This window comes from Toxotes jaculatrix, chromosome 1, assembly GCF_017976425.1.
Source record: "Toxotes jaculatrix isolate fToxJac2 chromosome 1, fToxJac2.pri, whole genome shotgun sequence".
Lineage (NCBI taxonomy): Eukaryota > Metazoa > Chordata > Actinopteri > Toxotidae > Toxotes > Toxotes jaculatrix.
Window position 1 is genome coordinate 12,458,446 of NC_054394.1, and position 26,517 is coordinate 12,484,962.

General features: G+C 40.1%; 5 protein-coding genes across 6 annotated transcripts; 2 read left to right on the forward strand and 3 right to left on the reverse strand.

Moving 5' to 3' along the window:
* Positions 1–459: 459 nt before the first annotated feature.
* si:dkey-148a17.6 (uncharacterized protein LOC108190685 homolog) lies at positions 460–3,407 on the reverse strand. Its single transcript, XM_041042799.1, has one exon. It carries the CDS (start codon positions 2,885–2,887, stop codon positions 1,841–1,843), a length of 1,047 nt encoding a protein of 348 aa, XP_040898733.1. The 5' UTR covers positions 2,888–3,407; the 3' UTR covers positions 460–1,840.
* Positions 3,408–3,436: 29 nt separating this feature from the next.
* On the reverse strand, positions 3,437–5,305 carry LOC121184892 (leukotriene B4 receptor 1-like). Its single transcript, XM_041042812.1, has one exon. It carries the CDS (start codon positions 5,278–5,280, stop codon positions 4,249–4,251), a length of 1,032 nt encoding a protein of 343 aa, XP_040898746.1. The 5' UTR covers positions 5,281–5,305; the 3' UTR covers positions 3,437–4,248.
* Positions 5,306–7,073: 1,768 nt separating this feature from the next.
* Positions 7,074–17,429, forward strand: LOC121182568 (E3 ubiquitin-protein ligase AMFR-like). Its single transcript, XM_041039159.1, has 14 exons — positions 7,074–7,241; positions 7,773–8,096; positions 8,191–8,283; positions 8,450–8,614; positions 10,947–11,099; positions 11,746–11,786; positions 12,676–12,808; positions 12,912–13,045; positions 13,183–13,293; positions 13,602–13,798; positions 13,906–14,009; positions 14,557–14,691; positions 14,882–15,072; positions 15,307–17,429. The coding sequence occupies exons 2-14, from the start codon at positions 7,842–7,844 to the stop codon at positions 15,461–15,463; spliced, it is 1,869 nt and encodes a 622-aa protein (XP_040895093.1). The 5' UTR covers positions 7,074–7,241; positions 7,773–7,841; the 3' UTR covers positions 15,464–17,429.
* Positions 17,430–17,703: 274 nt separating this feature from the next.
* gnpnat1 (glucosamine-phosphate N-acetyltransferase 1) lies at positions 17,704–21,310 on the forward strand. Of its 2 annotated transcripts, none has more exons than XM_041040786.1 (6): positions 17,704–17,852; positions 18,781–18,947; positions 19,152–19,214; positions 19,447–19,574; positions 19,772–19,833; positions 20,072–21,310. In XM_041040786.1, exons 2-6 carry the CDS (start codon positions 18,794–18,796, stop codon positions 20,217–20,219), a joined length of 555 nt encoding a protein of 184 aa, XP_040896720.1. In that variant the 5' UTR covers positions 17,704–17,852; positions 18,781–18,793; the 3' UTR covers positions 20,220–21,310. The 2 variants fall into 2 exon arrangements, with proteins under 2 accessions (XP_040896720.1, XP_040896729.1); XM_041040795.1 differs by having other exon boundaries at positions 18,784–18,947.
* A 743-nt stretch (positions 21,311–22,053) lies between these two features.
* On the reverse strand, positions 22,054–26,175 carry styx (serine/threonine/tyrosine interacting protein). Its single transcript, XM_041040775.1, has 11 exons — positions 25,981–26,175; positions 25,543–25,575; positions 24,935–24,988; positions 24,726–24,823; positions 24,532–24,592; positions 24,374–24,410; positions 24,252–24,291; positions 24,017–24,067; positions 23,540–23,612; positions 22,738–22,831; positions 22,054–22,256 (listed from the first exon to the last, which is right to left on the reverse strand). The coding sequence occupies exons 1-11, from the start codon at positions 26,038–26,040 to the stop codon at positions 22,183–22,185; spliced, it is 675 nt and encodes a 224-aa protein (XP_040896709.1). The 5' UTR covers positions 26,041–26,175; the 3' UTR covers positions 22,054–22,182.
* Between the last annotated feature and the right edge of the window lie 342 nt (positions 26,176–26,517).

A 26,517-nucleotide genomic window follows, 5' to 3' on the forward strand; every position in this document is an offset into this window, starting at 1 on the left:
AGTGAAAGGCAGTGGTTATGTTAGTTGCATACCACACTGCTGATGTTGTCTCATACGTGCATTGCTTCTTCGTTCAGTGAAAAAAACGTCTAGTGCAGGGGTGTCCAAACTGTTCCACAAAGGGCCGTGTGGCTGCAGGTTTTTGTTCCAACCAATGAAGAGCACACAGTTTGACCAATCAACTGTCTGAAGACTGAGATCAGTTGATTAAATGAGTCAAGTTCTGGTGTGCTGGTGCTTGGTTGGAACAAAAACCTGCAGCCACAGAGCCCTTTGTGGAACAATTTGGACACCCCTGGTCTAGTGTGTCTCAGTGGCAGCTATGTTTTCTTGAGTGATCTCGCCTGTATTTAGTCAGACCCTTTGCTCTCTGTAATTTTCCACTGTTACAGTTGAAATAATCCTGACCTGATAATATCCAAGGGCTCCAAAAAAGTGACGAGAACTGTCACACTGGGTTTATTCAATCATCAGTTCAAGTCATTATCACAAATTAGCCATCTCATAGTATTCAACACAATACACAAACGATATCCCATGGGAAAATCATTACTGTGAAATGTCAATTCTTCCTTTAAAAAAGAAAAAAAAAAATACTCAATATTTCTTCCCTGTGTGTCAAAATCTGCTTTGAGCTGCCCTGAAAGGCCATAGTCACTTATATTTGAGGAACTGTAGTGTAATATGAATACCAATATATATGTTGTTGTTGTTATGATTATTATTATTATTATTACTGATATTATTATTATTATTATTATGATTATTATTACACCAGACTGAAATAATTGCAAAACTGAATTTGTGCACAGTGATGCCATTGCCATCTACTGGTCAGTTGGGAGCAACCATTTTGAGTTATTATGGCAACAGACAATCTCAGCATGGTGATAATGGTAATAGAATATTATATATAACTGGCCTGTGTGAGAAAAATATGCAAACATTAGTAAATAAGCTGACACTGAACTGTCAAGATTGACTGTGACTGTGACAAGCCATTAAGACATGATTCCGCTTTTTGCTGCTCACCAAAGGGAACATGCAGTTTTTCATTTTGCAATCTTTTCATTGAGAGGAAGTTGAAAGTATGACTGATGTCTGTAGTGTGATAGAAGGACAATTGTTACCGTATTTGTCGAGAGTGAAAAACATTTTTACAACAGTAGTAATTTTTGGATTCCATGAGAGATTAAAACACGGCATCATGAGAAAATTAAACAAAATTTCTTGTGAAAATTGACATTTGCACAGTCCAGTGGTATCAACGGTTACAGCTCCCGAAGACATAAAGAGACAGCAAGATTAAACATTTCTCAAAGTCTTGTATTCATCAAAACAGCCGCAGCGTGTGAGTTAAATATTTCCCCATGGCACAAGCAGATATAAGAAGTGGGAGATACAATCACAGGATTTCCAGCTACTGTGTTTTGTCTAACCACTTTCCCAGAAATACAGGCAGTTTAAGAAAATGCCTTAAACAGAATTAATAACATGATCAGTACAATTTCTTACAGTGAGACATTGAGACGTCGTGTATATAAGTATTTACTGTACTACTTTTTAATACTGCATGGCATAAGTCTTTGTACATAATATATAACGTGTTTATAAATATATGTTCACAACTAAAAAAAAACATGTAAAGTGGGTCATTTACAGAGTTGGACAAGTATTGTTTGGACGGACAAACGGACATCCTGTTAATCTATGTTGTAATTTCATACAAAATAAGCTTCATTTCAGGCAAAGTTTCCATCATTACAAGATACATATTGTCTACCCATGAATATCTACACTCTCACACACAGCACAGACATTTCCCCATAGATTTTCCATATCAGGATGGATTTTCACACATTGTGACCAATATGTTCATTTGGTCTTTTGACTCCGACACACACTGAGAGCTGTTGGTCTGTTTGCTGTGTCTCTTCGACACAAAGGACACCTCTCTGTTACCCTCGCCTGGGGAGGTGCTGGAGATGTGGCGGAAGAGCTTCTGGATGCCAGTGTCACGCAGGGACTTCCTGAAGGAGCGAGCTGCAAACATGTAGAGGATGGGGTTAACAGTGCTGCTGATGAAGACCATGGCTCCAGCGATGAAGCTCATGGTGCTCCTGACATTCTCCAGACTCTCTGCTGCATCAGAGAAGGAGTATTGAGTGGCCAGGATGATGAGCGAGAGGAAATTTCCTATGTGATGAGGTGTCCAACAAATGGCAAACATAACCACTACACTGGCGATAAGAACAGTAGACTTGCGCTTGGACTTGAAGGTCATCTGAGTAATCCGGCTGCACAGGCAGCCATAGCACACCACCAAGATGGTGAGGGGTAATATGTACCCCACCAGCGTCTCTAGCAGCACGCACACCAGCTCCTGGGTGTTAGAAGTGTACTGGCGGTACAGACAGTGCTCCTTACCAGAATCCTCCCCTACAACCTGAGTTGGGATGACAGGTATGCTGAACAAGAATGCTGCAGTCCACAAAGTCAGCAGTACTTTATTCAGAGCTTTTTTCCTCTTCCAGTCAGCTGAGGCAAAAGGATAGCGCACGGCCACAAAACGTTCCACGCTCATGAGGGTGATGAGGAAAACGCTGCTGTACATGCAGGCGTTGATCATGTACACCATGGCTTTACAGGAGGCCTCTCCAAACACCCAGGAGTGGGCCAGGGAGTAGATCCACACAGGCAGGGTGATGAGGACCAGCAGGTCCGCAGCAGCCAGGTGCAGGATGATCACCACTGTGTGGGAACGCTGCTTGACGTGTCTCAGGATGGTCCAGATCACCAGAAGGTTCCCTGGAGCTCCTATCAGAAAGGACAGACCCAGGATCACACAAGCCACCGCTGTCCCACCGTCAAACTCCTCGGGGGCCATTTTTTCTGAAGAAGACAGCTTAGCTGGGTGGTTCGTGCTGCAAGTGTGTGTGCTAACTGTGGTGTCTGCATGAAAAGAAAAACAAAGTGCTGCACAAGCAAGTCTTCACTTCCCTTTAAGAATAGACTGCACAGGAACAGGGTTTCCTCACAGGCCTATTTCAAACAAAGAGGTGATTCATGCATGTGTCAGAAGTGCATTTTTCACCCTAGATTTGGGTAAAAATGAAAAATGTTTAGAAAAGAGTTTCAAAGAAGCAAGAAAAATCATCTAAGAGAAACTGTTATGATCTAAAAATGAACCTCAGCTGCTGACAGTAAATAGGGACACAGTAACATTATCAACTTAAGAACCACATGTATTAGAACAAAACTTGTTCTAAAAAGTTTTCTTGACAAACACTAAAATTTTTAACTAGATGGAGAACAATAGCAACATTTTTAATTAGCAGGTAATACATTTTCATTTTTATTTAAATAAAATTCAAACGTGACTATGCATCTGCAGTACTTGCTTGTTGCTCAGATATTGTAAAAAAAAAAAGAGAGATGTGTCCGCTCCTTGTATTTGGAAGGTTTCACTGAAATTACATGACTCAAAGTTTTTATAGGGCTCAGTTCTTTTTAACTGCTTGGCCACCACTTTTGTGTCTATGATGGCGACAATCATACTGTAAAAACTCCCGATTTGTGTCTGTGAGCATTTGCCCACATGAACTTGTGGTAACAAATGACTATATTTGAATGTGGTTTGTGGGAACCAATACTTGTTCATCATAACATATTCAGTATAAAATATTACAGTGTTGTTTTGAATGATGCATGAATAACGTGGACCTACTGTCTCCCGAAGAGGCAAGAAATCTAATTAAGTTTTTCTCTCTTTGATCGAAATAAGCTACAATGATGCTCTTATCAAGTTTTAATAATCAACAAAAATGAAATAATTGTATCATTTTCCAAAAATATTGATTTTAGAGGTGTGTCATTTCATTTTTCAAGTCAAAAAACAGATGCTTCATTCATTGTAAAATACACAAAGAACATTATACAAGACAGGAGCATTTCACATTTTAAACTTTTCAAAAAATATATAACTATAACAATAACTTGTTGTAAACAATGAGAACCACGTAAATGTCACAGTCACATGTTTGCTTATATTAAATCTGAAGCAAGGATGTGGGAGTGTGGTATCTGTTAATGATATAATTTGCAGCACATTGCCATTGTCAGCACTGTTTTCAAAATTCAAGCTTTCAGAACCTCAGATCACATACAGGCCTTCAAAATAAAATGTAGTCGCTTAATTAACTGCAGAAGACAAATCTCACATTTTCTTTTTGTCACAGTCTCAGGGATTCAGTTTGTCAGGTCTGACATCATCTCTTCCTGTATATTTGCTGCCCTCTGGCCAGTCTGCTGTTGTACTACCACCTCCCTGGGTTTGTTGGTGTGAGTGACCATTTCCTGGAACAGCCTGACAAGTCGGGACTGCTCGAGGCTTTGTTGTAAGTTCCGCGAAAAGAAGACATATAACACAGGATTCACTGAACTGCTTATGAATACAAGGGCACCAGAGCTAAAGACAATACTCTCCGGCAGACATCCATGTTCTTCACCTAATCCTAAGATACAAACCAGATCAACAATGTTGATAACATGGTAAGGCAACCAGCACAGAGTGAATGCTATCACCACGGCATGGACAAGAGCCATGGATTTCTGTTTGGTGCTGTAATTCATTTTCCTAATCTGGGCAGCTACCAGACAGTAACAGATACTAAGTATGCTGAAAGGAACTGCAAATCCCATCACAGTCTCCAGACATAAGAAGACGATCCCTTGAGTCACAGAGCTGAATTCTCTGATAAAACACTGCTCAGATTCATCAGTTTCATCCAAAGGCTGGGTTAGTAAAACGGGTACTCCTAGAAGGACGGCAAGGAGCCACAAAAGTACGAGACATCTTCTCATAACACTCGTGGTCTTCCGGCGCATCATCACAAATGGATGGCAGATGGCTAGAAAGCGCTCCACACTCATAAGGGTGATGAGGAAAATGCTGCCAAACATGCACACAATGATAATGTACACCACGATATTGCAGGTGGCCTGTCCGAACACCCAGGTGTGTACCAGGGAGTAGATCCACAGAGGTAGGGTGATGAGGACCAGCAGGTCCGCAGCAGCCAGGTGCAGGATGATCTCCACAGGGTGGGAACGCTGCTTGACGTGTCTCAGGATGGTCCAGATCACCAGAAGGTTCCCTGGAGCTCCTATCAGGAAGGACAGACCCAGGATCACACAAGCCACTGCTTTCCCACTGATGTCCCACTCAAACTCCTCAGGGACCATTTCCTCCGAAGAAGACAACACAGCTGAGTGATTCATGTTGCAAGTGTGAGCGCTGTCAGTGGTGTCTGCATGAAAACTAAAACAAAGTGCTGCACAAGCAAGTCTTAGAGTCACTTCCCTTTTAGAATAAATGCACAGGAACAGGGTTTAAGTGAAAAGGAAAACAGAAAGAAAAAAGTTATGGGAATCTACTCTGGACAGCTAATCTGCTGTTGAGTCTTTCACAGTGTTGTTGATTTTAGTCAGCTGAAGGTGTTCCAAAAAAAAAAAAAACCTGGTAAGCCAGTATATTATTAACAGAACAAGTCAGGAAGGACATAAGCAGATAGGTATGTTTGACTATATGATTTACTCTGCATATCAAACACAAAGGTCAAAGGCCTTTTATGGTACTCTCCTCCAGAGTGTGTTTACAAAACAGGGTTTTGTTAATAATAGTTTTGTTTGTTCCTTACATTTGCTTCCTAAAAAACTTGATGAAAAAGAAGAGATTTTGACAGACTGCTGAGCAGTAGTCACTAGGCTAATTTATTTGCAATTTATCTGATATGGTAAGTGAAAAGCTAAGCTGCTGTGCTTATTGTCTCTTATCCTTATTCTCCCTTAACAACCTTCTGTAACATCGCTCACACACACCTTAACTTTGGACTCTCTGTAAACTCCATCTATTGCATAAATGGAAACCATTTGAATAGTTAATTATTACCATCATTTGTCGTTTCAATTATACAGGCTGAATAATTCCTGAGCCCAGAACAATGTATGGAATATTTTGTCTATTATAAACCCTTATCCTCCATTATTTTTAACTTTCACAATTATCCTATTGCATGTGTCGCCGAGGACATGTTTGAAGTGTTGTTCATTTGCTAATAGGCTCTTTCCATTGATACGATTCTGATTAAACAGCAGGTGCAATATTTCCTTGTGACCTCCTATTCATTTTTGTCACAGACTGCAGACAGAGCTACAGAAGTACAGTGCTTTCATTTCCACTCTTGATGTTTAAGCTATCAGCCTTCAAAAGGTTGGAGTCCTGCTATAAAGGTTTATGGTTTAATTATGTCAGTGCTGCATCAAGCTCCAGACTGTAGCTATGTTTTACATCAGATTGTAATCTGGCTTTGTGACACAGCAGTTTAAGGCTATAATTCATGCATGTCACTCATGAATTCCTCTCCCTGCTGGATGTATGGCTTAAAACCCGAGGGTTTCATAATTCTCATACACAATTTCAATGTAATTTTCACAGGACAAATAAACAGTGAGTGCTGCTGCACTGACTGTTTATTTGTGATGTGATGTGATGTGAAACTTTTTGGATTGTGGTCTGATTATCGAATCTTATTAGTTCAGTCACAGCAGAAGTGATACCTGACCTGCTATGACCCCCCCACCCTCCGCTTTTTTTTTAAGTCTATTTCTGACAGTTAAGAGGAACTTCTCTGAACAAACAGCTGTCTCTAACAGCAGTGATGGTTAAAAATACCTGTGCGTTTGTAACGTTTGCAGCAGAGATAGGCTAAGAAGGCCTAAGCAAACGAGGACGCATCCAGTGGTTGTCACATTTTCTAGAAAGTCCCTGAAACTCGCCAAACTCGTCCCTTTAACAAATTTATAGGACGCACCTGAATTTTTATTAAAATAGCAGAATTTTTAAAAGCATATATATATATATATATGTGTGTGTGTGTGTGTGTGTGTGTGTGTGTGTGTGTGTTTAGCGTTTATTGGTCACCAAGAGTGAAGAATTTGTTGTTTAAGTTGAGTTGAAACGGTGAAAAGATGTTTTTAATCGCTATGACTTTAAAGTTGTAACGATGACGTTGTTACAGTGCGCAGCTAAGAAAGCCTCCCCTCAGCCAGCTGCCTGCTCGGTGTAATAAACATGACGATGTTGTCAGCCACGGTGTTCCCAGCGTAGCAGCACTAAAAGTACAGCACTGCACACAGCAAGAGACGTTGGATATTGTCTTTAACTAAGTTCGCGACCAACTGTAAGTGACATTTCATACGAGCTTAACGCCTAAGGTTCTGTAACGGCAGCTAGCTGCGTAGCTAAAAAGTGAGCTAGTATTAGCTAACGTTAGCCCAGGTAGAAAGCTAACGTTAGGGGCGTGAACTCCAATAGAGTCAGTTCAACTACGGTATTTATGCTAGTGAGTTGGGCCGCTGACCCAGGATTTTTTACTGTCTTTGGTTGAATTTAGCCTTTACACATCACCGATGACAGTCCGATACTGGTTTAATTTGCACTTGGACCGACTGTTTTGAGCTAGCATTAAGTTAGCCTGCTTGAGGACTGAGAGTCAGGTAGCTAACATATCCGGTTAACATCAGTCCTGTGACTTCTTGGAGACTACAAAGATCATTTTGCATTCGTGTCCAATCTGGCCATTGCTCTCATAACTCTCATATTGACACCAAATAGCCACAGTCCCGTGCTAGCAATGTTGTATTTGTGAAATATTTACGCTGAGTTTGGTCAAATTTGGCCAACGTCAGCTAACTCACTTCTGCCCTCATAGGTTGTTGGAGCTCTTTGATCGCGACAAACACCATTCTATCAAGTTGAGAAGTGGACCGTAAACACTGCAATGCCTCTGCTGTTTTTGGAGAGGTTTCCATGGCCCAGCCTGCAGACCTACACAGTACTGAGTGTGGCTTTGCTTGCTGGTAGCATCTTTAGTGCCTACACCACTGTGACTGATCCAGGCTTTGGGGTCTTGGAAAGTGATGAAACTCCAGCTCCCTCTGAAGTGGATCTTGAACATCTAAATAATGAAATTAGTAACACAGAATTGGCAACCACTGTCCTGTGGTATCTGGTTACTGACAGTCTCTTTGTATGGGTGAGTGTTGCCCAGTTTAAGAGTTTGCATTGTTTGATAAGAAGATGGTGTTCTTTCAAAACCTAACTGGCTCTTTGTTCTTGTACTCTTTTAGGTGTTAGTCAACACATTCTGCTGCTCTTTGATGCTGATAGCAAAAATGATTCAGTATGTGGTGTTCGGCCCTCTTAGAGTCAGTGAGAAGCAGGTGAGTCTGTGTCTGCAACGGTGTTAAGATGATGCATGCAGCTACTTTCCTGCCAGGGCTTATTAAGCCTTTTCCCCCGAAAATGGCCCAAAGGATCTTTGCAGCTCTTCTTAAGTGTAGCTCTATTAGACAAAGGCATCTCATGTACTCTGTGTTTATTCCTCAGCACCTGAAAGATAAGTTCTGGAACTTCATCTTCTACAAGTTTATTTTCATCTTTGGGGTATTGAACGTGCAGACAGTGGAGGAGGTGGTTATGTGGTGTTTGTGGTTCTCGGCCCTGGTTTTTCTCCACCTCATGGTCCAGCTCTGCAAAGACAGATTTGAATATGTAAGTATTATGAACTACACCTGTGTTTTTTTTACTCTTTTTTATGACCACCCTGTATGATAATCTAGGCCTGGACAATTAAACAAGTTTATTGAATTATCAGCAATAATGTAAGTCTTATTGTGCTAAACCAGTGTTTTCAAGAAATAGTCTGAGTCCTGTATTGGAATCGTGTACAGTTAGGTCATTTTGTAGTGTCAGAGATGAAGGCTGTTTTAAAAGCCTGTTAACTGTGAAAGAAAACACCTCTGAAGTAGATGTGTCATGGTCAAGAACACTCCTGTCACAGGTACCTGGAGAGTATTTCTTTTCTTCTGTTTCAAACAGTTTCAAACAGTACGCTAATGTTATTACCACATTATAATTTGTATGAAGATACAGGCATTGGATATGGCCAGTATGTCATGAAGCAAGTATAGGAAGCAATACAGTTAACACAATTAAATCCAGAGCTTGTTCACAAACATATTTGCAACAAGTTTTCTGTTTCTTTGCTATGAGACATTATAAAGGAAAACAGATGGCACCAATATCCCTGTATGAAACCTGTTCCTATTTAAGCTTCATAGTAAACATGATAGGACTAGACCTACATTCATTCTGGCTGCTGTGATACTCATAGGGATTGAGAGTAAATGCAAGGTGGCAAAAAGCCTGGCACTTGATGATAACTGATCAGTGCACCCACAAACTTCATACAGTAGTCGCCCTTAAAAAGTGTGCTGAGTGTTCCCCAAAAGTCTAAGACTGACTGTACTCTTTTTCAGCTCTGGATCTATTAATAGTTCCCTTGTAATGGCATGTTAGGCTACTGATACAGTTTCAGCCACTATGTTAACATGTCCCTGTATCAGATTGTGCTCTGCATGTTGGGGAAAACAAAATATCAGATTTAATCACCTCCTTGCAAGCAATGACATTTAAAACCGGCAGTAAGCTGGTATGTTTCCTGTGACGTAATGCTGACAGGCTGAGTGTACCATGAGGGTTATGTTTGCCTGCTGTGCTGCAAAATATATCCCAGTTTGTGAGTGTAGATATATTGTTTTAGGTTGAAGTCTGTCAGTTGTGTCAGTGCAGCTGTCTTCCTTCCTGTTTCCCTGCTTCTGTGGGTTCTAGCTTTGGGGGGTTAAACTGCTAAAGATGATAGGTATACCGTGTGTGTTGGTGAAACCTTGTGGTATTAATATTTTACATAATTGATAAAACCTTTATTAACTTTTTTTCAGTTCAGCTGTTTAAATGTTTGTAATGTTGTAGATCCTGTAATTATGGGGTCATGTGTGAGGAGTTTATTGATTGATTGTTTATTTATTTTTTTTTTAAATGGGTTGTGTGAAATTTGAAAGGGGAAAGTTCAGTGTGTTCAAGTGTTTCCCACAAAATTAGATTTAACAATATATACAGCTGCATTTCTTCATGTTGTGTCAAACAAATAACAATCCTCAAGACTTGGGATGGTGAGGGTTGATTACATATTGTGATAGGCCAGTGAGCCCAGTCCCCGGCACACGCATGCAGCATACTGTCATGCGTGCCCCAAATGAAAGGCACACAGAGAGGGCCGATAAAACTTAATGGATTTTCTGTCGGTATGCTGGCCCACCGGTTCAGTGGGATTTCTCCCAACTCTCCCAATGGCCATTCTTACAATGACAGACAGGTCTTTTGTCAATTTGTTTGTGAGACAGAGAGAGAGAGAGAGCGAGTCAGGGAGGGGGTTGAGCAAATCAATGTGCTGCACCAGCTTTACAATGAAATAAGATTTTACCCATTTGAAACAGTAAATAAAAAAAATAGAAAATCAGTATGTTCAGTGCTGATATTGTGGTGGGCCGTGACAAATAACTCCATGTATGGGGAACACTGCACATTTTCCTTTCAAGTTCTACAGTAGAAATGCCCTTTGAGTATGGCACCTGATATTAAAACCTTCGTGTTCATCTGTGGTGGTTTCCGCACTGAATGTTCTTTGGTGGTTGAATTCATTCTTTTGATTATTCCCGTGTTTGAATGTATTTTTTAATATTTGGTTTTGCTGTTTGCCATCAGCTACATGTTCCATGAACATTCAGATGTTGTAGTGTTTTATTTTGTTGTATTCTTTAAATGCCAGAATTATGTATTATGTGTAGTATAAGAATGTGAGCTTTAAAGCTCTCCTAAATCCTTTGCCTCCTGAAATCCACCATAAATTCCCAAATAGTTAAAACCAGTAAACTTTATTTGTATTCATATTTGAGGACAAAGGAAAACTTCCAGAAACCTTAAGTAAAGGTAAACACTTTGAAAAAGACTTAATCCACCTATAATCCCTATTTCTTCCCTACAGCTGTCATTCTCCCCCTCAACTCCCATGAACAGCCATGTGCGAGTGCTTTGTCTGTTGGTCTCCCTTCTGTTGGACTGCTGTGGCCTGGCTGTGGTGTGTGGTCTGCTGGGAGCTTCCCATGGCATGCACACCCTCTCCTTTATGGCAGCAGAGGTGAGAAACTGGAGCCACAACTGTATAACAATGGAAGCCTGTTGTCCACATTTTGATTGTGCTTTGCAAAGATGATTATGTCATTCAAGCTTTTGTTTAGGCCCACATATTTCTTAAAGATTTATTGTTTTATTTAAAATGCTAATGTCTCAAATGGGGCTGAGTAAATCATTAAATGTCCAACTGTGGCAAGTGTGGCTAAGCTTGAGCATATATGATGGACATGTTGTAAAGACCTTAAACTCCTTTATGGTAGACAGTTATACATTATAGCAGAAAAGGCACAGTTGTAATTAATGATATTAATAATGGTTACATTTCATTTATTTGTGCCACTTGCAGGTATCTGGTGTCTTGCATGCTGGCTCATGCACGTTGTTTACTGGGGCACTGGGATCATCATTAATGTTTTCAGTTACAACAGTGCTTTTTCTGCTGTGACAGGTCAAAATTCCTGTTGTTTCCAAAAGGGAAATACATAATTTTAGCCTAAATTTAGTTTGATAAGAAAAACTAATTACAAACTACAAAACATTCCTTCAACTTTTCTCTTGTATTCTTTTTTTCTTAAGTTGTAACTGTCATATTTTAGATTGTTGTATATGTTAATTGGACTAAAAGTTCACCTCTGTGCTTTTGTCCTCAGTGTCTGCTGGTGACTGTACGCACTGGGCATGTCATCATGCGGTAAGTCTCCTTACACATGCATACACGTGCACACACTGCAGCGGTATGGATAGCATAGCTCGTACAAATTTAGAATCGGGTTAATGTTAGCAACACCATTTGTTTTCCTCTAGTTTCATTAGCACCAGTGTGAATGGTTTCTTTGTCCCAAAGAGTGTAGTTAAGGATTTACGCCTCAAAAGTAGCTTTAGTCTAACATTAAAACTTGTAAACTGTTTTTGTCGCTTGCAATGCCTTAGCTTGGTACACTGCAAATTATTTTTGTGGTGACCAACGTCCTTGGACTTGAACAATAAAAGATGCATTTGTTTCACGTTCTTATCTTCGTTTGTGTTTGCATCCATACACATTGTAGCATTGGACTATTTTCTTTACTTTGTCTTAACCAGGCATTTTGGCTTTTTTTTTTTAAGCAAAACTGTGGAAATTAACTTGTATTGCGTCTCGTTACGCTGTTACTCTTTGTTCTTGTGCTATCTGGATAGATTGGTCCATTTGTCAAATTGTTGCTGTCTCATCTTACCGATGGCAGTGTTGCCTGTGTTATTGTTACACTGTTGTGCGTTCATTTTGTCTCAATGACTTGCAATAGTGTCTAAACACAGAGCATCTGCGGCTCTTAAAGTCTTAAAAAGCCCTAAATTGAGTTCTTGTAAAAGTTGTAGTTAGTAATGTTAGTTCTAAAATGTTTCTGTAAGTGATTTCCTTATATATAAACTAAAAGTGAGACCTGTACAACAGTCTCACTTTTTTGTGAAGTTATTACTGATAGCAACAGAGGCTCTGAATCTCATCAAAGAGTCTTGATTTTAACTTGGCAAACCCTGTGGATCCCCTGTGAATATCACCTGTATTTCATGGTATTAAAGAGTTGTGCTTGTCCCCTCAGGTACTCCATTCATCTGTGGGACCTAAACCATCCAGGGACTTGGGAGAGTAAGGGAACATATGTCTACTACACAGACTTCATCATGGAGCTAGCTATGTTGTTTCTGGACCTCATGCACCATATCCATATGTTGGTAAGATACATAGAATGGTGATGGTTTGAAAATCGAATATTTCCCCGTGTCTCTTCACACTCTCCTTATCTTCCACCCTTTCTGTCTGTATTTCTTTCATTAGCTTTTTGGTAACATCTGGCTGTCCATGGCAAGCCTGGTTATCTTCATGCAGCTGCGTTATCTCTTCCACGAGGTCCAGCGTCGCGTCCGACGACACAAGAACTACCTTCGTGTCATCAACAACATGGAGGCCAGGTGATACTGTGTTTTGATTTGATTATTTTTCCCTTTTCACCTTATGTTTTTGTGGTTCTTTGGTTTTTTTTTTAAATTCAGTTACTTCTAATGAAAGGTTTGTATTGACATGGTGAATTTTTTTTTTTTTTTTGCAGATTTTCTGTTGCTACTGCGGAGGAGTTGGCAGCTAATGATGATGATTGTGCCATCTGCTGGGATACTATGTCGACAGCACGCAAACTACCCTGTGGCCATCTCTTCCACAAGTAAAGTGATTTTTAAACAGCAGGAGTTGCCTCTGTCCATGCAGTGTTTAACTGGTTTCACCGACCTGTGTCTCCATAGTCTGGAAAAAGTTTATCCTTTCTTACCAGAACAAAGATGGACTAGAGACTGCACCAGAAACCTGAGTGCACAACAGTGTTGAGCTATAGTAACATTTTTTGCATTGTTTGGATATTTTTATGAGTAAGAGCAGTTTGAACATTCTCAGCTTCAGTAAGATGATTAGATGAAAACCTTTATGCAGAGAAAGGTCATAATTAGCATTTGTGACTTATGTGTGTTCCTCCAGCTCTTGTTTGCGCTCATGGCTCGAGCAGGACACCTCTTGTCCAACATGTCGGACATCCCTTAACATTAATGGGGATGGGGGCCAGGCGAGAGGCCAGCAGCAGGGCGGAGGCTTGGAGGACAACATCGGCCCTGTAGGAGCGGCTCCAGATGCCAGACCACATATCAACCAACACAACCACTTCTTCCACTTCGATGGTAAGTCTGTCAAACACAAACCCAAGGATGAATTTGGGCATGGAGATACCTGACATGTATAGGCTGTGTGTGACAGTGAATTATAAAATCCATGTATTCTCTTACAGGATCTCGCATTGCCAGCTGGCTGCCCAGTTTTTCAGTGGAAGTAATGCACACTACCAATATCTTGGGCATTGCTCAGGCCAACAACTCCCAGCTCATGGCCATGGTGAGTTCATGTTTACAGTCTGATGAAATTTTTGTTGATTTTAAGAGAGATGATACACACACACACAGGTTTTCAGTAAATTGCTGACAGTTTTTTTGATACTTTATTTGCCTGAGCCAGTCCTGACATTATTTTGTTCCTGTTTTGCTGTTTACTAGTAACCAGTGTCTGTTGCTTCACAAGATTGCCTGGGTTGTCAACCATAGGCCAAATGTTATTACTTTACTCTGGTATTTGAATTCCTGGTAAATGCTTTTTGACATAGTGATAACCTCTATTTTTAAACCAACAGATTTAACAGAAACCGTTGTTGACTACAAAAGATTCCAAGAATATTTAAACAAAACAGATTCCAAGTATTTTGAACTGTTTTGTACTTGTAAATCACTAATACAGTTCAGTATGGGGTTAACCATAAAAAAAAAGAATAAAAAAATCTAGTTTTAAGCTGCACTGACTATATTCTGCTCTGCCCTTCTCCATCTGTCTTTTTCTAAATCTTATTTCTATTGCTCACTTTGCTCTTAATGTAATTTGTGGGCATCAGGCCCATCAGATCCAGGAGATGTTCCCTCAGGTGCCCTCCTACTTGGTAATGCAGGACCTGCAGTTGACTCGCTCTGTGGAAGTCACTACTGACAACATCCTGGAGGGGCGCATCCAGGTTCCTTTCCCAGCACAGGTCAGTAAACTGGGGGCTAAATGTTAACAACAGAGTTGTTTTTCATTTTTCCATCGATGCCCATAAAAAGGGGTCTTTCGATAGCGTGATGCTTTCCTGGCTGTCTGATTCATGTTGATAACATAACTGGTTTTCTTGAAAGGCAGAATGCATCAATATGTCACACATTATGTCCATCTGCCCTCTGTAGGCCATAGAGAGCGCCCCTATGCAGGTAAACTCTGCACCAGACGAGCAGGCAGGACCCAGTGCGGCAGCTGAGCAGGCCCTCAGTGAGTCAGACAACATGGAGGTCAGAGGAGGTCGCTTCTCTAAGTCGGCTGAGGAGAGGCAGAAGATGCTTAAGCAGAGGAAGGAAGAGATGCTCCAGCAAGCACGCAGGTTGGTGCACTTTTCTTGCTGTTGTTTTTGAAAATAAATTTTTGTGGTCTTCCTGGGTGGGTACCAGAATAACTGAAACTCCAAGTTGGACAGAACTAAGAAGTAGTAACATGAGAGTTTTTTTTTCTTTTAAACATTTGTTCCGAAATGGTAAGGATACCTGGTTGCTTTCTTTACCCATGACCTTGCATTTTCCCATGATCATATTACTACATTTTCACTTCTTCCCTGTAGGAGATACCTTAACAAAAGTCCAGAGGACCAGGACGAGGATTTACCTGGACTGGAGGAGGACAGTTTCCCAGAGTTGGACCCAACTGTGCTGAGACGTAGAACCGTGGCGGCAGCTGCAGAGAGGCGTGTGCAAAACCAGCAAGACCCTTCACCCTGATACAAAGATTGGCTTCAGCTGAGGAGTCTACCACATCATCATCCCAAGAGGCACCGACAGAGCTATTTCAACCTTCCCCCATTTGGTGTACAGTCAATGGTCATCAACTGTTCAAAACTATAATTAAAAAGCATTGCAAACATGGCCTTTGGACTGTTTTGGGCTGCGTAAATAAGGTGGGACTATTGTGAATAGCCTCTGCATCACTGATTCAAGCCTGAGCATTTGGAGCATTATATAAATTAATGGGTGCAAGTCAAGAAATGGAAAGTTGCATTGCCCTTTATTCTTGTGCCACACTTTGCAACCACCAGCTTCAATAGAGAGTCAGTATTTGCTATGATCGAGACTGGCTGTCAAGAATGAGCATGCATCGCGTTCAGTAGATTTTATGAGAAGGGTTTGAAGGTGTCATTAGATAAAGCTATTATTTGGGTCCTTATTTGTTTTCCTTTTATCAGATTTTTTTTCCACTTGTTTTTGGCTCATGGCAGCAAGCTTCATATTCTGGATGGAGAAACTCATCTTGACGTATTTGTGTGTTATTTTATGAGTTTCAACTGTGAATTGATTGTAGGCAAAAATAACATGTTTTTATTTCTTACCTTGGAGTAAGAGAATGTCACTTTAGTATTGTTCAGCCTTTCTGTCAAATATGAATGTTTCTATCAAAGTAATGCTGCAAGCAAAGTGTTTTTGACCCGCATGGGTTGTTCTGTATTTAGTGTGTAATATCACCCATTGCAAACAATTTGCATTTTGTTATTTAACAAGAGGGGGGAGTTGGCATGTGAATCTTTTGTTTTCTAATACTGATCCCTTGACATGCGTAGGTAATAAGAAAAAAAAGGGGTTGTATTACATTTTGTACAAATACAATGGGTGTCATCTTCTCAGTCTTTCTTAAATTTACCCACTGCTGTTGAGCTGTGGAAACTTTTCAGTTGAGTATGGGGTTATTGGACATCAGCGTCTACCATTTTTTAAAGGTATGTAGAAACGGCTATACTGCAGCAGCTGGACTCACTGCACTGTACTTTGAGGATGTTGTCAGCAGTCTTCATCAGTTCTATATGTGAAGTTCTTTTACTGCCACTGGTAGAAATGGTGAAGCCTATTGGATGAGAAGCAAAACATTGTCAAAACTTAACGGCAAATCCAGCTGCGTTTAATACCTCTAAAAATTATATGACCTGAATGACTGAGACATTTTTTGAGTGTTTTTTTATTTGTGCAGCCTTTATCTACTCACATTGAGGAGTGCTAATTGAAAAGTCATCCCAGCAGGGAAGATAATCATCCTCTGCTAAAAGATGTTATTACGAAAATGTACAGCATCGTACAGCGTGGACTGAGCCCTTGAAGCTTTTTGAGTATTGTCAAATTTCACTGAATCTGTAGCTGGTTGAGACATATCAACGGACACAAAGACGGAGACTGTGTGTATTATAAGTGTTTGGTTTCTATGATTACTGTGCCAGGGCAGTTTGGGGTGAGATATGCATGAATCTAGACAAGAGCTTTTGTTTCCTTCCACTTTATCCCAAAGAGCAGCCCACAAACTTCCACTAAAAGCTGAAGTGGTGTGATCTTAATTGTGTGTTTATTTTGTTGCTCAAATTCTGTTTGGGGGTGTTGTAAGAACACAATATCGGGTTTATATCTCAAATTTCGGTTAGTCAAAATGAAAAAAAAAAAAAATTGAACAGTTTTGTTTTCATTTTTAGTTTCACATTCAGTTACTTAACTTTTAATATCCATGATATATTTTCCTATTCATGGGTTATCTTTCATAACCATTGCTTATTTAATCAAAGCTGAAATACTTTTGGACTGAGCTTTCCTGTATTTTTGTGCCTAAATTTAGAGCGGTTCAGTTATGGATAATTTCTGTAAATCTAGTTTTTGTAAAATATGTTAATACAAAATATTCAATAAATAGAGCTTCTACAGCTTTTTAACAAAAGACAGTGGTAATTGAATTTTTTTTTTTTTCTTTTTTGCCTTGAGATGAACCCACCTCTGTCTGCTTGACTTTGGCTTTGTATGTACGAACCACCTCTGTCTCAATCTTCCAAACACAGAATTAAAAATGCAGCAGTGATAATGGGGCCTGCCTAGTGTGTAGAGCATAGGTTCATACAAACTTTTTGATTCGGTCTATGAAACTGACCTGCTGACGTTATTGGGCTGCGCCTGTACGTCCGGGATCTCTGCCACGTCATACACACCAGGCGGAAACAGCAGCCGAAAACACCCACGCTATTCATCTTAACGATGTAGCCCAGCCTCATTGAAAACTTGTAGATTAAGTACCCGGTTGGCATTGTGCGTTACCTCAGTTGGGGAATTCAGGTGGAACTTCTCTTCCTGTGGCGATCTTTTATCGGTAAGCATTTAAGCTAGCTACCTAGCTGTTTAGCATTGCAGGCCATCCTCGAGGAAGTAACGCTAATGTTTAGTGTGAACTTACAGCTGCTGGGGTGGGTAGTGTGCTTGAGTGAAGGTGGCCTTATGTCGTTGTTTGACAGGACACAAAAGAAAATAATATATATGAAGTTACTGAGACGTGGCAGTTGCTTAATCAGAAGATCATTTTACCGCTAATATTACGTTAGCTAGCCAAAACACTGTGGACGGTGCAACATTATTGGGAGTAGTCAACATGAGCACTTTGGTCTAATGTATCACAGGCTATTGCTGAGAAACACTGTACTCTCCTGGCGCTTAGTAAGCCCATTCATAGTCTTGCTTTATTGACGAGCTTTGTTGAGCGGGACATAATGACAACAGTAAAGTGTGATTGTGTTTTTCTGCCATGGAAACCACATTAAGACGCGTGTAGCGCTTCTAGCTTCATTTAACTTAGTAAAAAGTGAGTGTTAAAGCCACCACCGGCCTCCAGTAATGTTGCCTGTTGGCCTTTCACCGTGAACGGACTCATATTACATATCTTGAAGCACATTATGGAAAAAGAAAACAAGGAATGAATGCTAAAGATAAAAAAAAAGGCATCACGTCTTTGTCCGTTGTAAGATGATGTGTATTTTAATTCATATGAGGGTGTGTTCACGTGTGTGCCAGCTGGCTTGTCAGCCACCGGAGCCATGGCAAGGGAATTTGTATTTGTCGGGTCAAAGTTCTGTGTGTTTTAGATTAAACACATTTCCAGTCAAGGTTGACAGTGTGAGCACATTAAGTAATTGTGCTGATACAATATCGTAGATGGAATAGTTAACGAGACTTTCTGTTCAGTGTCATACTTTCAGTATTTTAAGGGTGTGTATGTGTGTCTGTGTGCGTGTTTTATTCTTAAGCAGAGATTGTGGAATGCTGCTGGACGAGTCTCCACTTTTTGAGCCCTCTCTGCTTCAGGAGCTAGACTGGAGTAGCAACACGGTCTCCTTCTCTCCTCCTATCTCCCCGTCCAGCCCTGGGGAAGGCCTGGTGCTGAGGCCACTCTGTACGGCAGACTTCAACCGAGGTGGGTCAGAGGCTGGATGGGTAACGTATTTCAGGCCAGTACTTGGATTCTCAAGAAAAGTTAAGAGAAGATAAGAGCAATAGTACTTTGTGATGGACGTTTTTTGTTCCTTGGTGTCAAGATGTTAGTAATGTAAGAAAACCATAAAACTATAAAATATCCTTAGTTGTTTTTGTCAGCTGTTCTGATGTTTTTGTGCTGCAGGGTTCTTCAAGGTTTTATCTCAACTCACCCAGACAGGCGATGTCACACCAGAGCAGTTCACGAGTAAGTTTGACTTAACATGGATATATGATATATGAATCAAGTGAGATTCTGCTCTTCCAGTTCAGAACATTTTCCATTAAAACAATGTGAATATTTTAATTCCAAAAGTTGTTCCCATGTTTTTCAAACTTTCTGGGCATCACAGTTGAAATCCAAACCAATATAACAGCAGATCAGTTAAGAATAAAATAATTAAATAAATGAAACATGTCTGTTGTCTGTTGGCTTCCAGAAAAGTTTGAGCATATGAAGAAGACAGGGGACTACTATGTTGTTGTTGTGGAGGACACAAATCTGGGACAGATTGTTGCTACAGCTACATTGATCACAGAACACAAATTCATCCACTCCTGTGCTAAGGTAAACTACAGGCACTAACAGGCATTTTTTTTTTGCCTTAAAGGCCAGTCCCATAAAGAAGTGACTCATTAATGTAGTGGTAGTTCAGATTTTTTATGCAAATCACAGTTGCATTTTTACATTTATTCATATTCATTTGAACCGGTTGAAGTCTCATGTCTTAAAAGAAGACTGTCTCTGTTTGGTTTTATTTGTAGAGAGGCCGGGTGGAGGAGGTAGTAGTCAGTGACGTGTGCAGAGGGAAGCAGCTGGGCAAACTGTGAGTAGTCCTGTGTGAGCCGGACACAAAGACATTTTGTTTTAGCTTGTTTTAATATTTAAAACCTTGAATTTCTACCCAAAATCCTCGCAGACATGTTGTTTTAGAGACTTATTGAGGAAATTTCTTGTGTGATATATATATATATATATATATATATATATATATATATATATATATATATATATATATATATATATTTTAACTAATCCTTTTTCTCTTTTCTCCGTCCCTGTAGGTTAGTTTCAACTCTTACTCTTCTCAGCAAAAAACTAAACTGCTACAAAATCACACTGGAATGTGCGCCCAAAAATGTGGCTTTCTACCAAAAGTTTGGCTACGCCGCTTCAGATGAGACCTATATGCAGTGTCGATTCTTCGACTGAAGATAACAGCAGCTTTTTAACCTCCATTTTGGGGGGGATGGACCATATCTTTTTACACACACTGACATCAGAACTTGCAGTGACAAAACGTCTTAAGAGGTGGGGGAGCAGCCCGAGGATGAGCTTGTGGTTGTGACCCTGCTGAGTGGTTTCTGATCACTCATCCTGATTTCAGCACATTTTAGCAAACATGAATGTACGTTTAAGCCCTCCACTCACTCTGACATCATCCTCCGCCCCCTTGGTAACCATGGCTACCTCACCAGGGTGGAGCTCTGACATCATCTTCCCCACCATCAGCAGAGATGAATGTCAGTTACTGTAAATGTCTTATTGTGTTACACTGCTAATAAGTAATTTGCTGTGTGCCGGTAGAGAATATACAAATATCTGTGACTGCCATGCAGCAATCAGTAAATACAGTTGCTTGGAAAAACAAGATGGTATCAATATAACTACATAATAAGATATTTTACAAAAGTGGACAACTTCAGTTCACTCAAACAAAATGTGTATGCTTGAAGGACTTGCAGTAGACCATGATTCATACATTGCTTTGATCATTAAGGCGCAAGTCACCAAAGAATAGCAACTTTTTTTCTTTATGTGTGATAGCAAAATTACTTTTCTAAGAGACTTTGGGTTTTACTTGGGTTTCATTATTCTCGGTACAAGGTTCTCCCTCTCTCTTAGAAAACTTTTCTTTCTTTGGCAGCAGTATTGCTGGATTACTGTGATGAAGGTTCGAATACTACAAGACTTGAAGCATGAAGTCAAGACTGTTGAAGTGAAAAACCTTTCCAGCAAAAACAAAAAAAATTTTTTGAGGCGGTAGCAAGAAATTTATAGAAGGTTTTTAAAGTTTTTCATTTGGTTGATGTTCACAATCGCTTTTAGGAGAGAACCAGCAATGGGAAGTGGGTAATAATGATTTTTGTAAACAAACTCTTATTTAAGCTTTTTCTAGTTACGTTTTATAATTATTATTCTGGAGAACAGGGGAACATATTTAATGTAATTTATTTCCAAATATTATAATAGTCAAAATAAAATATTCTATGATGTACAATACTGCTTGCCTGTATTTCTAATTGTAAAACAAATGTGAAAAATGTACTGGAAAGCAGATCCATGTTTTATCTCAAGAATCATTTGAGATATTTGTTGAAAAATCCAGTCACCTCTACCATAATCTTATATTAATTCAAATTTAGTTTAATTTCCATAGCCATGTCATCAGTGTTGTCACTGCAAATTTGTTTCAAAATGCCTTATAGACCCATTCTGTCCCCATAGCTCATCACGCATGTTAGGCCTGTGAACTAATAATAGTGCATGTCAGTAGCTGATGTGTCTTTAAGTAATAACATTCAATAATAATAATAATTATGTAAGACTGACAAAGCATCACATTTAGATATAATAACACTGCTGAACACGGCTCAGTCAGACTTCTTTTTATTAAGCAGTGAGTTATTTTCCATTCTTTACTATCCCACATTAGGCCTGATATTAGTCCACAATGCTATTACTCACAAAATAAAGGCATTAGCTATTCCTCTTCTCGTGTCCTCCACTGGGCAACATCCTGGCTACTTTCCCTTTTGCCAACTGCCCACATAGTGTCGTCTACACAAATTCAAGTATCGAAAGTGCATTATTGCAATACTGTCCCGCTGCAAATGCAAAATGCTTTAAATACTATAAAACTGCAAAAAATCTCCCATCAGTGCATACAGTTCCAAAAACAAACAAAAAAAAAGTTATCAAATTTGCCCGTTCCCCGTAAGTACTCCATGTCTCAGACATGAGTGGTCCCCCTCCCGCCCTCATCCCTTCCCCTTAGAAAAAGTTCAAATATTTACATTTTTAATCCCATTAAAAATGTAAAAAAAAAAAAGAAAAAAAAAAAAAGAAAAAAAAATTGAGTGCACTGCGCCACACGGCTAAATGTAAGCAAAGCTCATCCGTTCTGTGCTGCTGTGACCTGCATTGCTCCAAAGTCTTCATCTTCTTCCAGGCTGCGCTTGCGGCTTCCTGTTAGAGAAATGTGGAGACAAGCAAACAACTGAACCTACTGCACACATCAACACAAGCAATTACCCTGTCACGATCCAGTGTGTTGACTTCAAAAACAAGTTTGCAATCACTTGAATGAAAATTATTTAATTATTTTTAACAGTTTAATAAGTGCAAACCCTTCAGGATTTAATAACTTCATAGTCTGAGCTGGGAGAAGTTACCAGCACTCAGCAAATCTAGCTTCAAGGGAAATTATGAGCCAATTCTCCAGGGCTCCAAGTGATTGAATATTAGCGTCTGTGTCTTTTAAATAAAAACACTTGTGATACAGAGAAAAGATGAATGCAGTAAGTTATGAAATCATCCACATGTTTGCTGATGAGAGTCTGATTTAACACATCTAGCACATTATCACTAAAAGCTGGTGACAACATTATGCCAGCCTGCTTCTCTGGAATAATGTGGCTGTGAAGAACTGGGTACAATATGAACAAACCTGGCATCCCAGCTTGTAAGGAAAAGGGCCTGCCCAGCTGCATCGGTGACATCATTTTAATGGTCAATTTGGCTTGGTAGATCGCTTCATACTCCTAGGAAACAAACACTCATTATTGCAGCTATAAGAGTTTAGCAGTTTGCATCAGTAGCAGTAATGCACAGGCAACAACACATAGTATGTTGACAGTAGTGTGTTGTTCATCCCTGAACAAGGTTTGAGAGGATGGCAGTTTCAGTCAGCCACCACAATCAAATCCAAAACCTTGAAAATCTGTCGTGACTAATACCAGAATATCTGTTGTCATATTTCATTAGGATATGTGTTTGGTCTTGGTATTGATAAGCAGTGCGTCTTCACAGGTGCACAAACACATGCTTTTCATAGGACTGACACTGCTCCTTAGGAAATGACTACTCATCCTGATGTTGCTTGCAAGCCAAATGTCTAAATAAATAAGTGGCCCACTAAATGTGGCAGACTAAAAGAAGACTGCAGAGATGAGTACTGAAGACAAGAAAAAAAAATCTGCTGTGTCATTCAGAATTAGTAAGCATACTGTAAGACAGGGGCGTCCAAACTGTTCCACAAAGGGCCATTTGGCTGCAGGTTTTTGTTCCAACCAATCAAGAGCACGCAGTTTTACCAATCAACTGTCTGAAGACTGAGATCAGTTGATTAAATGAGTCAAGTCTGGTGTGCTGCTGCTTGGTTGGAACAAAAACCTGCAGCCACACGGCCCTTTGTGGAACTGTTTGGACACCTCTGCTGTAAAATAGCAGACCAACTACATGATCCTTACCTGTAGCTGATGCACAAATCCCACATTGGGGTTGATGCAGAACCTTCTCTCCTGGACGTGGCTGAAAGCATCCCTATTGAGTGGATATGACAGAGGGTTATAATCGCAGCCTATGAAACACTGAGACACACCCCTGCAAACTGGAACAAGTGTATGCTATAAATTCACCTTTAAATTGTAAAAAAAAGGATTTACTTCTATTTTAGATGAGAATTTAACAAAATCAGTATATATTTTTATGACAGCTGCATGATATCTTACAATTTCTCTTATGTAGTTTTGTATATTGTTACATTAAGCAGACACAAGATAAACTCGAGATTTATGTGAAGGCATGGCATGAATGGTTGTCACATACTGCTGTGGCACGAAAGACAAAGGACAGTGAAAACGGAACTTACTAGAAAGATATGATGAGTTTTCCAGTGGGGTAAAAGAGAAACAATAACGTGATGTGAGAGGAAAAAAAAGACTTACCTGTATTTTACCCCAAATGTTTCCATCAGGTATGCAATCACTAAGGCAGCACTAAAAGAAAGAATACGTAAAGGAGATGTGGTGTTTTATTCACATCTGTAAGTCATTACAGTCATCCACTAATATCCTTGCATACTTTAGGAACCTTTAGCTGCTATATTTTATGGCAATTCAGTGCAATTAGTGAAATGATATTATGAAATCATGTGATGTCAAAAAGCAAAACAAACCACACCTTCTTGATATCCCTGCATTTCCATGAACCAGTACCTTTCCTAAAAGCGAAAGATTGTTGATAAGACTCTTTTCCTACTTGATATTCTGAGTATGAGAGATGGAAACTGCATGCAATCTTACCTCCTGTTGCTAAGCAGCTATCAATAAATTCCTTAGTCTGTTAGGAGGAAAATGAAAAACAGTATGTCAGGCACAATGAAAATGCCAGATGTCTCATTTCATTTCAGTCAATGAAAAGCTTGCCAAGAAGGAAGCACAAAGCCTACTTTGTAACTCACCGTAGGGAAAAATCGTATTATATTTTCCACTGGATTGTCAGCAATGTCTAATACAAGGTATCTGCAAAGATGCAACGACATTTGGTTCATGGGTTGGCAAGAAAGGCTTTGATCAAGTCAAACAAATTTTCAACTTTTCACATAAAAATGCTGTTAGGACTTCACATCAGATATTTAATCGTATAAACACTTACCTAAATGTATGAGGGAAATTAGGCTTGATAAAATTGGCTTCAATGTCTTGGCGGACACACACAATATGCGTTATGCCCTGTCTCTCAAGAATTGGCAGCTGGGCAAAGAAGAAAGAAGAAAAGTAATATGAGCTATAAAAGCATAAGCAGATAATGTATTAGTTTCTCTGTGTCTCCAAATACCAGTGCTAAAATTCTGTAAAAGTCACCTTGCTTTTCATTGCAGCAGAGTAGGGACCTAAAAACAGTCCCGGTAATATCTCCTGAAAATTAAAGATCAAGCAACACAACAAATTAACAGCACAGTCAGTAAAAGTGATAGATGTTCAAAAGAATCACCCAAACCTAGGATACGTTAATTCGCTCAGGAAGAGTCCCTTTATGGACCTGAAGTCTCTACTAGTGTACATGACATTATAGTGGTGCATTCAGCAGCCATGGGCGGGATCTGTCCTCACCCAAGAGACGTGTATCATAGTGTGTACAGAAATGATTGACTGTCATATTATGTAAGCTGCGTCTCTAAATGTACAAACTTATCTCTGAAGTAGAGCTGAGCGATATGGTTGAAATCAACTAGAATGAGATTACATTTTCTTATACATTAGCCTATAACTGAATTACATTACTGCTGGTAGAGACTGTGCCAGCCAAGATCCTTTTGTCAGTATTAATTCAGAACATGCTATCACATGTGGGGGGATAAACCCTGGGAATCCACAGACTTGTTTTGTAATGAACCACTGAAACGAGAACAAGGACATTCTGCTGTCAAGATAAGCCTTCCCACTGCAGACAACAAACTCATTCTACAGACCTGCATTTCCCGTCTCATTGGATAAGCCCAGTCCTGTAAAAGGGGAATTTAGAAGGAAGGTTAGGAACTGAGGAAAATCCTGCTACAGCTGCTTTTTTTTTTGATGTGACAACTTCTGGAGATATTCCAGCCACAAGACAGGAGAGGAAGGGAATACCAGTTAACTTTGTGTACATACGTGGCTAACTGTTGTGTTAGGAGGCTAAGCTACTCAGTGTTGGTTCAGTAAAGAGCAATGTTAAGATATATGGACTCAGACGTATTCAAAGAAAAGCACAAGAATGTTTCAATGATCCACATTAATGTGCTATGCCCCCGAACACACATTTAATTTCTTGCTGGGCGTATATTTTATCTACCCGACCACAGGGCTGGAGTGGAGGCTAGCTCAGATTAGCCGCACAGACACAGTGGACATGTCGGCTAACGCAGACTCACCAGAAGGTCCTCCTTGGTAGCGGGCAGAGACGGGAACTGAAGTTTGTTCTCCTCGTCCATTCTGCTGTCTGTTCGGGCACCGCCGGCCCGGCGTTAACGCGCAGTTTCGATGTTTATCGCGGCGGGGTTAGCTGGACAGTCGATGCAATTTGTTTTGAGGCTCCACATGCATGTCCGCCATGCTGTCCCCTGACAGATGTGTCACGTGACCCCGCGGCAGATGGCAAGCGGGTGCGTGGACAGAGACGAAAGCAATGGCGACGTCTCGTGGACAAGGGGGGAGTTGTGGGTTTCAGCAGTGAGGATCACTTCCGCGTTCAAAAAGCTGCAGTTTCTCGGCTGTCGCTGGGGGCTGGCTCCAGAAGTGAGCAGCTCTCCATGTTAAAATCGCCAACTTTACAGCCTAAAGAAAACATATTTACAGCCTGGTACATTTTTTGCTTTTGGGGGAGATTTTTTTGTACCACAACCGTTTTAGTGTTATTTAGGCTTAAAATTCTTACATAAATTAGGGTGTGCTTACGTTGAGTGACAGAC